This window comes from Catharus ustulatus, chromosome 3 (genome assembly GCF_009819885.2).
Source record: "Catharus ustulatus isolate bCatUst1 chromosome 3, bCatUst1.pri.v2, whole genome shotgun sequence".
NCBI classification, from domain to species: Eukaryota; Metazoa; Chordata; class Aves; order Passeriformes; family Turdidae; genus Catharus; species Catharus ustulatus.
The window spans coordinates 68,347,917-68,360,327 of NC_046223.1; the positions used below are offsets into that span (position 1 = coordinate 68,347,917).

General features: G+C 40.2%; 1 protein-coding gene across 1 annotated transcript in view; it reads left to right on the forward strand.

Annotated features, from left to right (window-relative positions):
- Positions 1-6,892: 6,892 nt before the first annotated feature.
- The window catches only part of ROS1 (ROS proto-oncogene 1, receptor tyrosine kinase), a 69,678-nt gene continuing 64,159 nt past the window's right edge, over positions 6,893-12,411 (forward strand). Inside the window, 4 exon segments of the mRNA XM_033055545.1 lie at positions 6,893-7,015; positions 8,736-8,789; positions 10,247-10,306; positions 10,960-10,986. Coding sequence (XP_032911436.1) covers positions 6,893-7,015; positions 8,736-8,789; positions 10,247-10,306; positions 10,960-10,986 — 264 coding nt within the window.

Genomic DNA, 12,411 nt, shown 5'->3' on the forward strand with positions numbered 1-12,411 from the left:
CTCCTGTAGACCAGGGGTACTGCTCTGTCAAGGAGAGCAGTGTATGAATTTGGGGGGGAGAAGGGTTAGGATTCTAGATACTTACCAAAATGTTAGTGAGCAATACATCTAAACAACATTCCAACACTTTCTCAGTCTGGTGACTGAAATGGTCAAATCCAGTTCCAGTCAATTCCTGTCTCCATAGTGGGCACTGTTGCTTCTCAATCTATAAGGGACTCAAGGCAGATGGGCTCTCTCCTGGATTGCTGGATAAGCAATTTCTTCTTATGGAACTACTGGGAGATGAAATGTTCAGGTATTTGGGAATGCCATGGAAACCAGGAGGTATTAGAGGTAGAGGGTTTTATGGGAGATGTTTATGCAAAATGAACATCTGACTGTTCTGAAGATCTTTACTAAGATTGTGTAGTCTGCACTACTGCTTCTGTGCCTTTTGTCTTTTTCTCCTAATCTTGATTTTATATCTTCTTACACACTGATCTACATGCTCAGAGCGATAAGTCACTTCCTCTGTGATATGCAATCTTCTTTCCTTCTGTTTCTCTCTAAAATCCTTTGCACATCTTAATGCAATCATTTTCAGACATCCTGCATCAGGCCATTTTACACGTACACTGTGTACTGCCTGCTACTTGTGTATGTTGAAGTTTAGTTTTCTTCAAATTTCAGACAGCACATTTGATTAGTAATAATCAGGATGTATCTAATAGATTACACAGTTAAAAAACAAATCACTAAATAGCTTTGCAAATACCTTGCCAACTCATCCTCTTTAAAGCAATAAAGCAAAAAGAAGTGCAAGCTTTATCTTCTTAACAGTAAGGTTTTTATTGTCACTTTGTGCTCACTGGCTCTCCTAGTGTTGTGTATGATGATCACACAAACATAGTTTAATAAGCCATAATATATTATTTTTCTTTTAGATTTGAATTTTTTTAGCAACAGATAGAGATCCATGTTGCCCTTTAGCATTCCTTATATTTTCTATCCTGGCCTAGCTTTTACATCTCTTCATGTTAATCTCAGCAGCTCAAATTTGCTAGTCTGGAATCCATCATTGTGCATCGTTTAATGAGACATTTCTGCAGTCATCATTACTGCAGATCAATAGGAGCAAATCCCTGTCTCCTGACTGGTTTAGCTAAGGATCTCATGCATGACTGTCTTTCCAATTTGATCCAGTTTAACAGTCTGTTTCTCCCCCCTCCCCAACCCCACTTCTCTAATCTGCAGAGATAGATATAAATCTTGAGCCAGACTCCAGGGGGTTTCTCTTGTATGGCCTTCCCTCTGTTTGTGCACAGCACTCCCTGACCGACTGGCTGCTATTGCCAGACAAACAGCTGTCTTAGCAGTTGCACTAACAAATAAAAGGGGAAGGAAGGAGGCCAGGGCAGTGGAGGGAGGCTTTTTGCCCTAAGGGTCCTTGCTCACTTATTTTACTAAGAAATTCAAAGTCTAATGGGCACCCAGTTGCTGGAGGGAAAATGAGAATAATCTATTATCTTTGGAAAAGAGTGAAAATCCATCATCGTTTAGTGAGTGCTTCACATCAGCATATCTTTTCAAGATGACCTCTCCAAGACAAAGAAGGTAGAAACTGATAAGTAAAAGCTGAGATTTTCCTTTTCATTGCTCTGCCCTGTGGGCTAGTTGAGGGAATGACAGTCTTTCCTTCCTCACTTTCCCAACTTTCCTTCCCATCAAGACAGGACACATGAACAGTGGTCTATCTTTGAGGAATTTTTAGTGCTGTGTGACTGGACACAAACAGTCCAGATTAGACACAAACATCTGTGAACTTTGGGTGTCCCCCTGCCTGCCTGCTCAGCCGTCCCATGTTCAGTTTTTGTTGTCCTGCTGATTCCTGCTGTGTGCTGCCGTTTTGTGAAACTGTGCACAGATATGTTTAAGAGGCAGCACATAGAGAATTGTTTCATTTGATGAGATTTTAGGTGCCTGCCTTGAGTGTGGAAAAGATTAAAATTAGATTACTGGAGTGGATATTACAGTGAGTATTTTGGCCTACCTTTGTGATGGAGGTTGCTGTCACAAGGGCAGGAATCATGGCATGGTTCCAGGTCTGGATCAGCTGGGAGCTGACCATTTGAGAGCTTTTTGGGATTTGCTTCTATTAAAATAAGCTGAAGTTGCCATCAGTTTATGTTAATGTGTTGGGCTGTAACCTTTTGGCAGCTCAGAAGGTGTTTCTCAGCTGATCTTTCTGGCTGTATGTGCTACAGCCTGTGGCTGTACACTGGGGTGAATGGTAGAGGAGGCTGCCAACCAACCTTGAGCCAATAATTTTAATCTTCTGCTGTAAGTGCAGCAAAGCACTAAAGCTCTGTGTCTTTGATCCTTAGTCTGCTTATATTATGCTATTCATGTATACATACACACAGTTATGTGCATGTTCATGCACAGGAAAGCTTTGTCTTTATGGGTCATGACAATTTCAGGTATAAAAAAAGCTCTTAGTTACTTTACTGGCAGTAGTAATGTACATGTTTCTCCTCAAGCTATGATTGCCCTTATTCATTGCTATCAGAGCTGACCATTTGTCTGTGCATAGTTCTATTTCTCTTAGAAGAAACTCAAAACGACTTGAAAGATGAATCCATAGTTTGTAAAGAGCTCTGATATGTACTTCTGTCCAGGTAGGGAATTGTGATCAAATTTTCTTTTCTCTATTTTTCTCTTCATTCTCAGTCTTCTCAATTGCAGATGTGCTGGTCTGCAAGCACATCTGCCTTGTGCAGGTCATTGGGATAAAGGAAATTATATCCTTAAGGAGATCTGTAGTGTAAAGGACAAGGTTTATTAATGATATCTCACAAAATTTGGATCCCTAGTTCAGGGGGCAGTGTTATGGAAGGGATGTACTTAAAAATTACACTTAATGCTTTGTCATTTACAGATATTGCAAGCAGTCCTTTTGAAATTTGGCTTCTAAAGCCCATAAGTACTCTCTTCTTGTACAATTCCTGAAATTCAGGTTAAAAATCCAAAGACTCAAGTGACTGTTTACTATTTGTTCTCCCGATATGTTCAAAGGAAGCTAAACAAGAAAGGAGATATTTTAGTGCTTTTTTTCTTTGAAAGTCGTGGTTTATGGGATGTTACAGTGACACCTGGTGGAAAACGGTGTTGGAAGTTTCAGAAAAAATTCTGCACCATTTAGTAGTTCGTTTGAATAGTGTCTTCAATATTTCTATTTTATTAACTAACTGTAACGATCACAGCCCTTTTGTGAGAGGCATGGGTGCACTACCCCTATATAAGTGTGCAAAGGCTCACTCACAAGAATTGTCCTCATCAGTAACAGCCAAGCTTTCCAGTTACAGAGGGTTCATTATGTGCATTTGATAGTAACCACATTTCCTTATCCAAAAAGCAAAATACTGTTTTGTTATTGTTATGGTGCTGTGAACTTTTTCTTCAGACTTTAAGATGAACCTCGATTATGTTCCTCACCAGGAGTTAACCTGGTTCTTAACCTGCTGGAGTCACTATCTCTGGAAGCATTCAAGAAAGCCCTGGACATAGCATTCAGTGCTATGATTTATTTGGCATGGTGGTGTGCAGTCAAAGGTTGGACTCCATGATCTTGGAAGTCTTTTCCAACTATAATGGTTCTATGATTCTGCATTTCTCATCTAACAGTGCTTCACTCTATACATCCTGAAAACACCCTAGACATCCTAACAATCAAACAGTTCCTTAAAAAAACACAAAACAAATTTTAAAAATACGTTGACTATATAAATGACATTAAAATACTTTTTTAAAAAAAGTTTGAACTTAGGCATGTTTTATTACCTGCACTACATCTAAGTTAGTAATTTAAATCCATGCCAGCCAGCATGCTTAATCCTAAGTGACCACATGGATCAGTCGTTGAACTCTGTCTGATTTTGATCCACATCATCACTAGCACAAATAATATCCAGGAACAGTGTGGGATATAGTAAATCTAAGAGCCATTGTCCATAGGTATTTCAGCTATGCCCATCCTCTCTTGGATTAGAGAGAGATTTTTAAGTGTGGATGTGGCTTATCCCATGCCGCTCGCTAGGGTATTGATGCAGGTACATTGAATTTATCAGTATAGACCTAAAAGTCCTAGAGACCAAATCCCAAAGGTCCTAAATGTCCTAACTATCCAAAGCCAAAGTTCTTTGTCTCAGGAAGAAATTGCAGCCTCCATCTGCCTGTCACCAGCTTCTTCTTCAGTGTTGCTTGTCATGTGAGCTCTGATGAAACTTCTTCAGCCAAGATAAGCTGAATTAGCAGAGACCTACCATTTAAGCAGTCAGACTAAACTGGCTTATTTTGGCTGGATCTAAGGAGCTCCTTCTTGAGCAGCTTTTCTCATGGGCTAGAGTGGGGGGCACCATCCGTCTGGAGTGGAAAAATGACAAGCAAATTGGGCAGTAATTCCCCCACACCTGAAAGTTGAAAAGGTGAGATTTGCTTTCAGCTGAAAGCCCTTAGCTGAAAGCAAATCTCACCCTAGATGAGCCTTACTCTCATCTGGAAGCTTCCTTGAGTAGTGGTGAGGAGACTGAGATAACGCACAAGGAAACTCCCCCCAGTTCTTCCCAGGACAACTTGAAGAAAAGGAAGGAACCTGGTCCTAAAAGCCTTTCCTTCCTTGGACCACTTTGAGCCACATGCTTCCTAAAACTCATTGACTGTCTTCCCCTTTCCTCCTGCCTTAGTGCATTTATTCCTTTCACTGCATGGACAGAACAGCGCAGGGGATTGTACCAGAGGCTGAGTAAGAAAACCACAGCATCAGGTTAATACCAACCAATTCACCTCTGTTGTTGCTGAGTTAGTGTTATCCAGGTTCTCAGCCTGTTTTATTGTATGACTCTAGAAATGTTTCCTTGGCAAGTGAGTGGGGCTTGGAAAGATATTGTGGCAAAGCAGATACCCTTTCTAAGCAGCACTAACAGAAAGTGCCAGCTTCAACTGATGGTCAAAATGCTATATTATAAAATAGCATATTTGATTTATAATGAGTAATATACATGCACAAAATGATGTAGCATTTGTAGGCGTATACATATACGTATGTGTGTGTGTGTGTGTATATGTGTAAGCTGGATCCATTTTCTATGGCAGAATTACTCTGTGGATATCTCTACTGGTACAGCTCAGATGTGCCGCAGACCAGGATCTGGATGTGTCTTAAGCTTGACTTTCCACACTCCTCTTTAACCTGAGTCTTCAATTTCATGGAAGATTCTTCACCACTCTTTAAATCAGATAAGCAATTTATCTGTCAGCTTCATTTTTCTTCCTTGATATGGATGCAATTTACTTTTGTACTTTACTATTGTACCTCCTCATCTAGAGACCCCCTATCAAATTTACTCTGGTTAGTTTGTGTCTAGATTGCATCTGAAGGCAGACAGGGGTATGTTCTGTGTGGTATTTTGGTGTGGAAGTAGAACATTTCGAAACAGCCATTCTAAAAAAGATTACAGTAATTTCACGAATACAAGCCGCAGCAATTTGACAAAAATTTTGGTGGAAACCCGGAAGTGCGGCTAATAGTCGGGGGCGGCTAATATGTGAATAATTTTCTAACATTTACAACCCCAGACGTGCCAGCCAGGGTGCCAAGCCAAGCACCTGTCAGTAAAAGCCGGCATTCCGCGATTGTTACAGTGTTACCGTGTTGCCCTGGCTCCCTGCAGGCAGTACGGGGGGCGGGGAGAGAGGCGGGAGAGCTCTCTTCTTCCCTCCTCTGCCGCAGCCCATGGGAGGACGGGTGGGGGGGCGCGCCGCCATTGCCGCGGCCCGGGGAGGGGGGGGGGAAATGCACGCCGCCATTGCCGCAGCCCGGGGAGGGGTGGGAAGTGCGCACCGCCATTGCCGCGGCTCGGGGAGCCGACGGGAGCCCCGTGCAGCCATTGCCGCGGCTCAGGGAGGAGGCGGGGTGCTTTGTCCGCGCCCGCCGCCGGCGCCACGGGCGCGGGAAAGCTCCGTCCCTGCCCGCCGCCGGTGCCACGGGCGCGGGAAAGCTCCGTCCCCACCCGCCGCCGCTGCCGTAGGAGCAGGGGAAGCTCCGTCCCTGCCTGCCACCGCGGGGCAGTGCCGACCCGGGGTGACCAACCCCAGTGGCAGCGGCGGCTGGCCCCGAGCGGCCTGGCCCCGTCAGCAGCCCCTAGCGGGCCGAGCCTGCACAGCCTTAGCCGGTAAACCCCGCCCTCCTGCGGTTCTGTTACTAATCGCACGCGGGTCCTCGCTGCGAACGACAGAGCGGCTTATATTCGGGTGCGGCTTATTTATGGACAAAAACCAAAATATTTGCCAACACCCAGAGATGCGGCTTATACTCAGTGCGGCTTGTATTCGTGAATTTACTGTAATTAATATTTTTGCCATGTCTGATATGAACAATGATGTTCTAACAAAATTATTCGTCATCACCACCACCAAATTTTCTTAGTTGCAGCCATGTACAAATCTTTGGAAATAACTTAATCTAGTAAAAATTAACATTAGGCCATTTTTTTATCCACGATTTCCCTGTTTCTGTGAGACCCAGAGCACCTGATTAAAAGCATTGCTCTTAGTTTCCTTTTTACGTTAATGATATTTGTGTAAGTAGATACACTGGCTTTCATTGGTCAGCTCTTTTGTCTCAGTGGCTTAATAAGAAACTATGAAATAGAGGTTGCGTAAGTTCAATACAAGTGCTCCAGGAAGCTGAGAAGTTGTTGAGGGAGCAGAGTGTAAACAAGGATTCAAAAAATATTTTAATGATCTGATATGCAGAAATGTCACAGTTGCATCTCCGTCACCTAGAACTGAAAGGAGTTTGTACGACCAAGTCAAGGGAAGAGTCAGATGAACAGATGAAATAGTTTAAGTTATGAAGAACACTTGTCGGTGGGTTTTCCCGCTAAAAAGGCTCGTTGCTTTTTGCTGTCTATGGATTTCTGCAACCTACTGTGCTTTCTCAAGGAGCTGTCATAACTTATGTACAAGTAACCTGGTAAGTTTTCAAAACCTGTACCTAATCTTTTGAAATACAGATTGTTGTTAGCACTGTAAGAACTTCGTATTGCATATCAGTGTCTCTAAAATGACTCTAAAGAATGTGTTTTACTAAAGAATGTGTTTACTAAGAGTTTGAGAATTAATGTTCAACATTTGAATTTGTGGAATCTGGTAGGGAACAAATCACACTATTCTGCTGCATGTAATTACTATAAGTGCTAAAGACCCTGGAGAGTGGGAAGATAAACTTTTATTCTTTCAGTTTATTCTTTACTTATTTATTTCAGTCTAGTCCAGAGCTTTTCTTTACATAATCAAGGAAAACGGTTAAGTCACAAGAATTTTTCTGGGAATCTGTGACACGGACAGAGCTATCCCGAATTTAGTTGCAGCTTAATTTTTAAATTAACTAGTTTAAATTTTGGGTATTTCTGTAAGTATTAAAAGTAGTGGTCAGATTCTTAGTTTTATACTTTCTTAATATTCCTTTGAATAGTGAGCAGAATTTATTATTTTTCCTTCTATGAATACAAGACAAAGATAAACAAAACCTTTGAAATCTAGACAATTATTCTGCCTTCTGGAGTTGCTTCCTTGCTTCTCTTTGCCAGAAATGTTGATGTGGTTTAGAGTACTGTGTATCTTTGCTTTGTAAAAAGGACATTTTTTGTTCTGGTGTTAAATGTGGAGACCAGCTGCAGAGAGCTATAACCTGTTCTATTTTATTTCATACACTTTCCTGACAGTTCCTTTAAAACTATTTGGAGCTCTTGCACCAGTGAAAGAGTTAATTGCCTTCCCTGGTGGAAGCCTATCATGCAATGATAACTTTAATGGGGATCCTTTAATTTGAATTTAAATTAATCCAGAATAAGAAATAAGTTGCCCTTTCTTTCAGTTTTGAAAGAGAGGAAAATCACATTTATGTTTAGGGAATGTATTGATTTAGGTGTGAAAAATGTAATCTTCGAGTCTGGGGGTTGTAAATCTTATTTTTCTTCTCTCATCTATTTGTTGTGTTCGATTTTTTTGGTGACAAGTTTGATTCTCACTATTGTCCTGGTCTACCCAGTGTGCTGAAAATTTCTTCTTGTGAATTGTTTTATTAAAACTGCTCTTACCTGGTTTCAGGTCAAAAATTTAAGAGCTGCTATTCATCTTCTCTAAGGTTGTTGCATGCATCCTCAAATCATTCGCACTTCAGTGACAGTGATAGGTTTTGCACACTTTGAATGATGTGAAAAAACTGGCACATTCACTGGAGAGCACTTTTGGCAGGAGAGGAAGGGTTGTGGCTTTCACCATATGGTTGCACAAAACTCCTTCAAAAGGTGGCCAGACAAAAGCCATTTAGTTTGAAGGAAGGTCTTTCCTCTCCCAGGAGGTCAAAGCCACTTTGCTTTGTCATTTAAGCCCAACATAATTGTGAAGTATTTGTTATTGGCTCAGTGAATCAGAATGGGGAGGTAAGAGCCAAATTCCTACCTCAGATAATTTAACACCAACTGATTCTGCCAATGTCTTTGTTTGATGGTATCTCTGAAATTAGTCTCAAGTGAGAATCTCCTGGTGGGTCAACAATGAATTTCCTCAGATGAGGAAACATCAGCCAAAGAAAATTTGGTTTACAATAAGCCAATGATCTAATGTGTTTTAATCAAAGAATTTTTGGGAAATATTTTGATTCTTTTAAAAAATAATGTATTTTCCTATAGGAAGGAGAACTTGGAATTACTAACCTTTGCAATGTTAGTGACATCACTGGAGCGGTGAGTAATGGTTTACTTTGTGATTACTGACATTTTATGTTCCTGCTATTTGAATACAATGGGTATAATGATCATATTTTCAAAGACTTCGTGAAAATGTTCACAGCTACCTGTCTTGCATAAGTCATAAATTGAGTGGGTAGATTTGGTTCAAATTCTTAGAGACATGGCTGTATTTTTTTATTTATAGAAAATGTGTAAAGGATGATGATCTGTACTGTGAGTTATGTTCACATTAGTGATCTGTGAAGTTCGTAACATCTCATTTTTGAGACACTGGGCAATGAGTCAAAACTAGCGTTGCCTCCGACATGCAAATCATTAAGACTGTCTTATTCAGTTACCTCTGTACAGTTAAGTAGTTTATTTTGTTTTCTCAGTGATTCAGTGTAAGAAAACTTGTAATTGTTGAATATTTAGAGTTCTCTAGGATTTCAAATAGTTGTGTCTGTCATGGGGGCTTAATGTGAGCTTTCCATAGGAGCATTCTTGGAGGACTTCAGCTGATTTCCTAGTTCAGATTGCAAATGTAATTCAAACTGGTAGTGATAAATAACAAAGAATAAAAATTTTCAGCTCTCCTGAAGTTTCTGAACTGAGCTTAAAGACTAACTGGCAAAATAAAAAATAAAAGTATGTAAAGGTATGCATGCAGGATGATAAGCTTGGCTGGAACCAGTGGAGAAACATATAAAGAGGACTACAGTGGGGTTTTTGCAAGTTATGTAACATGATCAATGGCGCATGCCCAAAGAAAAAGTTCAAGGAAAGGTTACCTTTAATATTGAAGCATTCAGTGAATATGGCCATCAGAGACCCCTCTTGATAAACCTTCAGGACCATAACAGGACTTCCAGCAGGAGGTTGCAGCAGGAGGCAGATACATGGAAATTATTTCTAGGAAACTGATGTTCATGTGTTAGATAAGAAACACATTTTAATGAATATGTAAGCACCTGGTATCTAGTGAGGCTGGGCCGTTTATGATGCTGGGACCATAAAACTCTCTGTTGTCGTGGCAACACATAGCAAGGTTGACTCACCTGCTTAACTTACTGAGTATCTTCATTCAGTGTTAGCAAGTCTTCACTATAGTTTTCATGAGACTTCAAAACGCTCAGTATTTGTCTTCTGCTTCTGAAGTTCCCTTTAAAGTTCCAGTTCCCTTTAAAAAGAAAAAACAAGAAAGGTCCAACATCGAAGCTGAACAACCTAATATTTATTACTTCTCTGGAAACTCATGCTTTTAAAGCTAATGCCTATTGGTGAGCACACGTGGGAGGGCTTATGTTGAACAGCTTTCCTCTATGCTTCGCTGTGCTGCACACTGCACGTGTAGGACCTGAGTACTTGTAACACCCATACGTACCTTTAATGTATCATTAGTGCTGGAGTATCTCTTGCCATTAGAACTCTGCTTTCAAAGTAATTTTAAAAGCCATCCTCTGTCTTTGCAGTGTACACAGGGATGTCAGTTTTGGAATGCAACTGCACAAACTGACTGTCCACTGAAATGTGTGAGTATTACCTGAGCTTTGGCTCTGTAGCACTTGTCTCCAGCTTGTCAAGTATCCTATCCAATGGCAGACATTGAAAATCCAATCAGAGTAGTATTTCTAGAAAAAGATGTAATGCCTATATTTTTTTCTCAGTTCCTTATAAATTCTGTTTTGGGAAATGAATAATTCTTGTTATGCAAGTTTCCTCTAATAAAAAAAATTTTCATTGGGTTTGTCAGAATATATGCATTTTATGGTTCATTAAGCTCAACACAGTGAGAATGCATAAGTGCTTTTCAGGATTTTACTCTGGGGCTGTTTCAGAGTTGTATGCAGATGGAAATGAAGCACATGATCCCCAGTAGATTGATTTTTTGTTTTTACTAAACCAGGTGAATGAGAACTGGCTTTGGTCTGGGACAACTGCCATGACAGCTTTTAAACTCATTTTTCCACACCTCTTGAACACCTGAATTTCATTCAACTTTAGCATCACTCTAATGTTGACTTTCTATTTTTTCAAGTTTTTTCCTTCTTTCATTATTTGCTAGTGATAAAGTTTTGTAATGTACTTTCACTAAGAAATTCTAATAAACTGGTGTTATTTCTTTGAGATACTCTGTGATTGTATTTATGCTTACCCCACATTTTATTAATTTGTTTCTTGGCAGAATGAGACATACACTAGAGCATGTGAGGTAAGTTAAATGTCATCAGAGCAATACAAAAACATCACTATTTCAGTGACTACTCTGTCCACGCAGTGCTAAGAAATACAATGTAGATACACAAACTTACTAATTCAGGTCTTATTGTTTTGTATTCCCTAAAGCTGAAGAATGAGTTATGTACCTTTTCAGCATGGTGCCCAAGGACAGGTTTGCATCAAAAACTGCTGTGTGACAAAGAACTTTGCTGTAAAGAAAGCAGACTAATCTCAGTATTATGAAACACAACAGATCTCTGTAAACCATGTTCTATGCTCTCACAGGAGTGTTGTTTCTCATTACTTCAATCAAAGACTATCCAGAGAGAATGCTCATTAAGGCTGAGCCAGAAGTGGAAACAGAGTGGGAGCTAGAAGTCAAAACTCTTGAGTGGATAGCGAGTCTAAATGAAATAAAATGCAATTCAGTAAGGGGTAAGATGTGGTCCTTTAGAAAGAGATCTCAAGTGAGGACAGAAACAAAACATTTCAAGGAGGTCATGGAGGAGTTGGAGAGAGTCTCGAGTAGAATGCAAACCCATTGGCAACCTGGAAATTTGACTGAAAGAATTTTTTTTTAATGCTTTTTAGTCTACCAAATTGTGATGATGACAAAGGTTTATTAATGCACTAAATGGTGGTTCTTGAGTGTAGGAACAGTCCAAGAATGTTTTTTGTAGAAACATAAAATGAGTGTGGGGATTTTGTTGCTTTTGTGTTGGGTTTTTTTTTGCCTGTCTGGTCATGCAATGTGCCACTTAAACGTGCTGACTCTGCAAAGGCTTTTTTGGGATTATCTTTCCACTGGATCAGCTGACTGACTTGACTACCCATATGTCAGGCATGCACTGTGTCACTGCATCTAGAGGATCATGCACTGCATCAGGTCATTTCAGCCTGCAGAGCAAAGGAGTGGGAGTAAGAGTGGACTTTGGCATTAGCACAGTTCTGTTGTCTGAGTACACCTTGGGACTGAAATCTGGTAGTATTTCTCCTCCCACCTAGTAAAAGGGGATTGCCACTGAATTTCATGGGAATAGTCACAAGAAAAGACATCAGAGTGTGGCTTATGAAAGAACGTTGGTGATGGATGGAGAAAATATGAGGATTTATTGTTTTCAAGTAGAGCAACTGACAAATTTCCCTCAAAATTTAAGGTTAGGAGCTTTAGCAAACCTCTTACCTCAAGCAAATATTGAATTTATGGTTCAGGTCCAGAAAAATATTAGAAAAAAGAATAACACAACAAAAAACAAATGTTCACAAATACCTGTGTTAAATGAGGCAGAAAGCACTATGAATCAGCATGTAATCTGGGGACACTACCCCTTAAAACAAAGAAGTACTAGTTGTAAATTAAAGCTGCAGTGTACACCAGATAACTTACATCTGCTAATACCTGAATTTTCACCTGCTA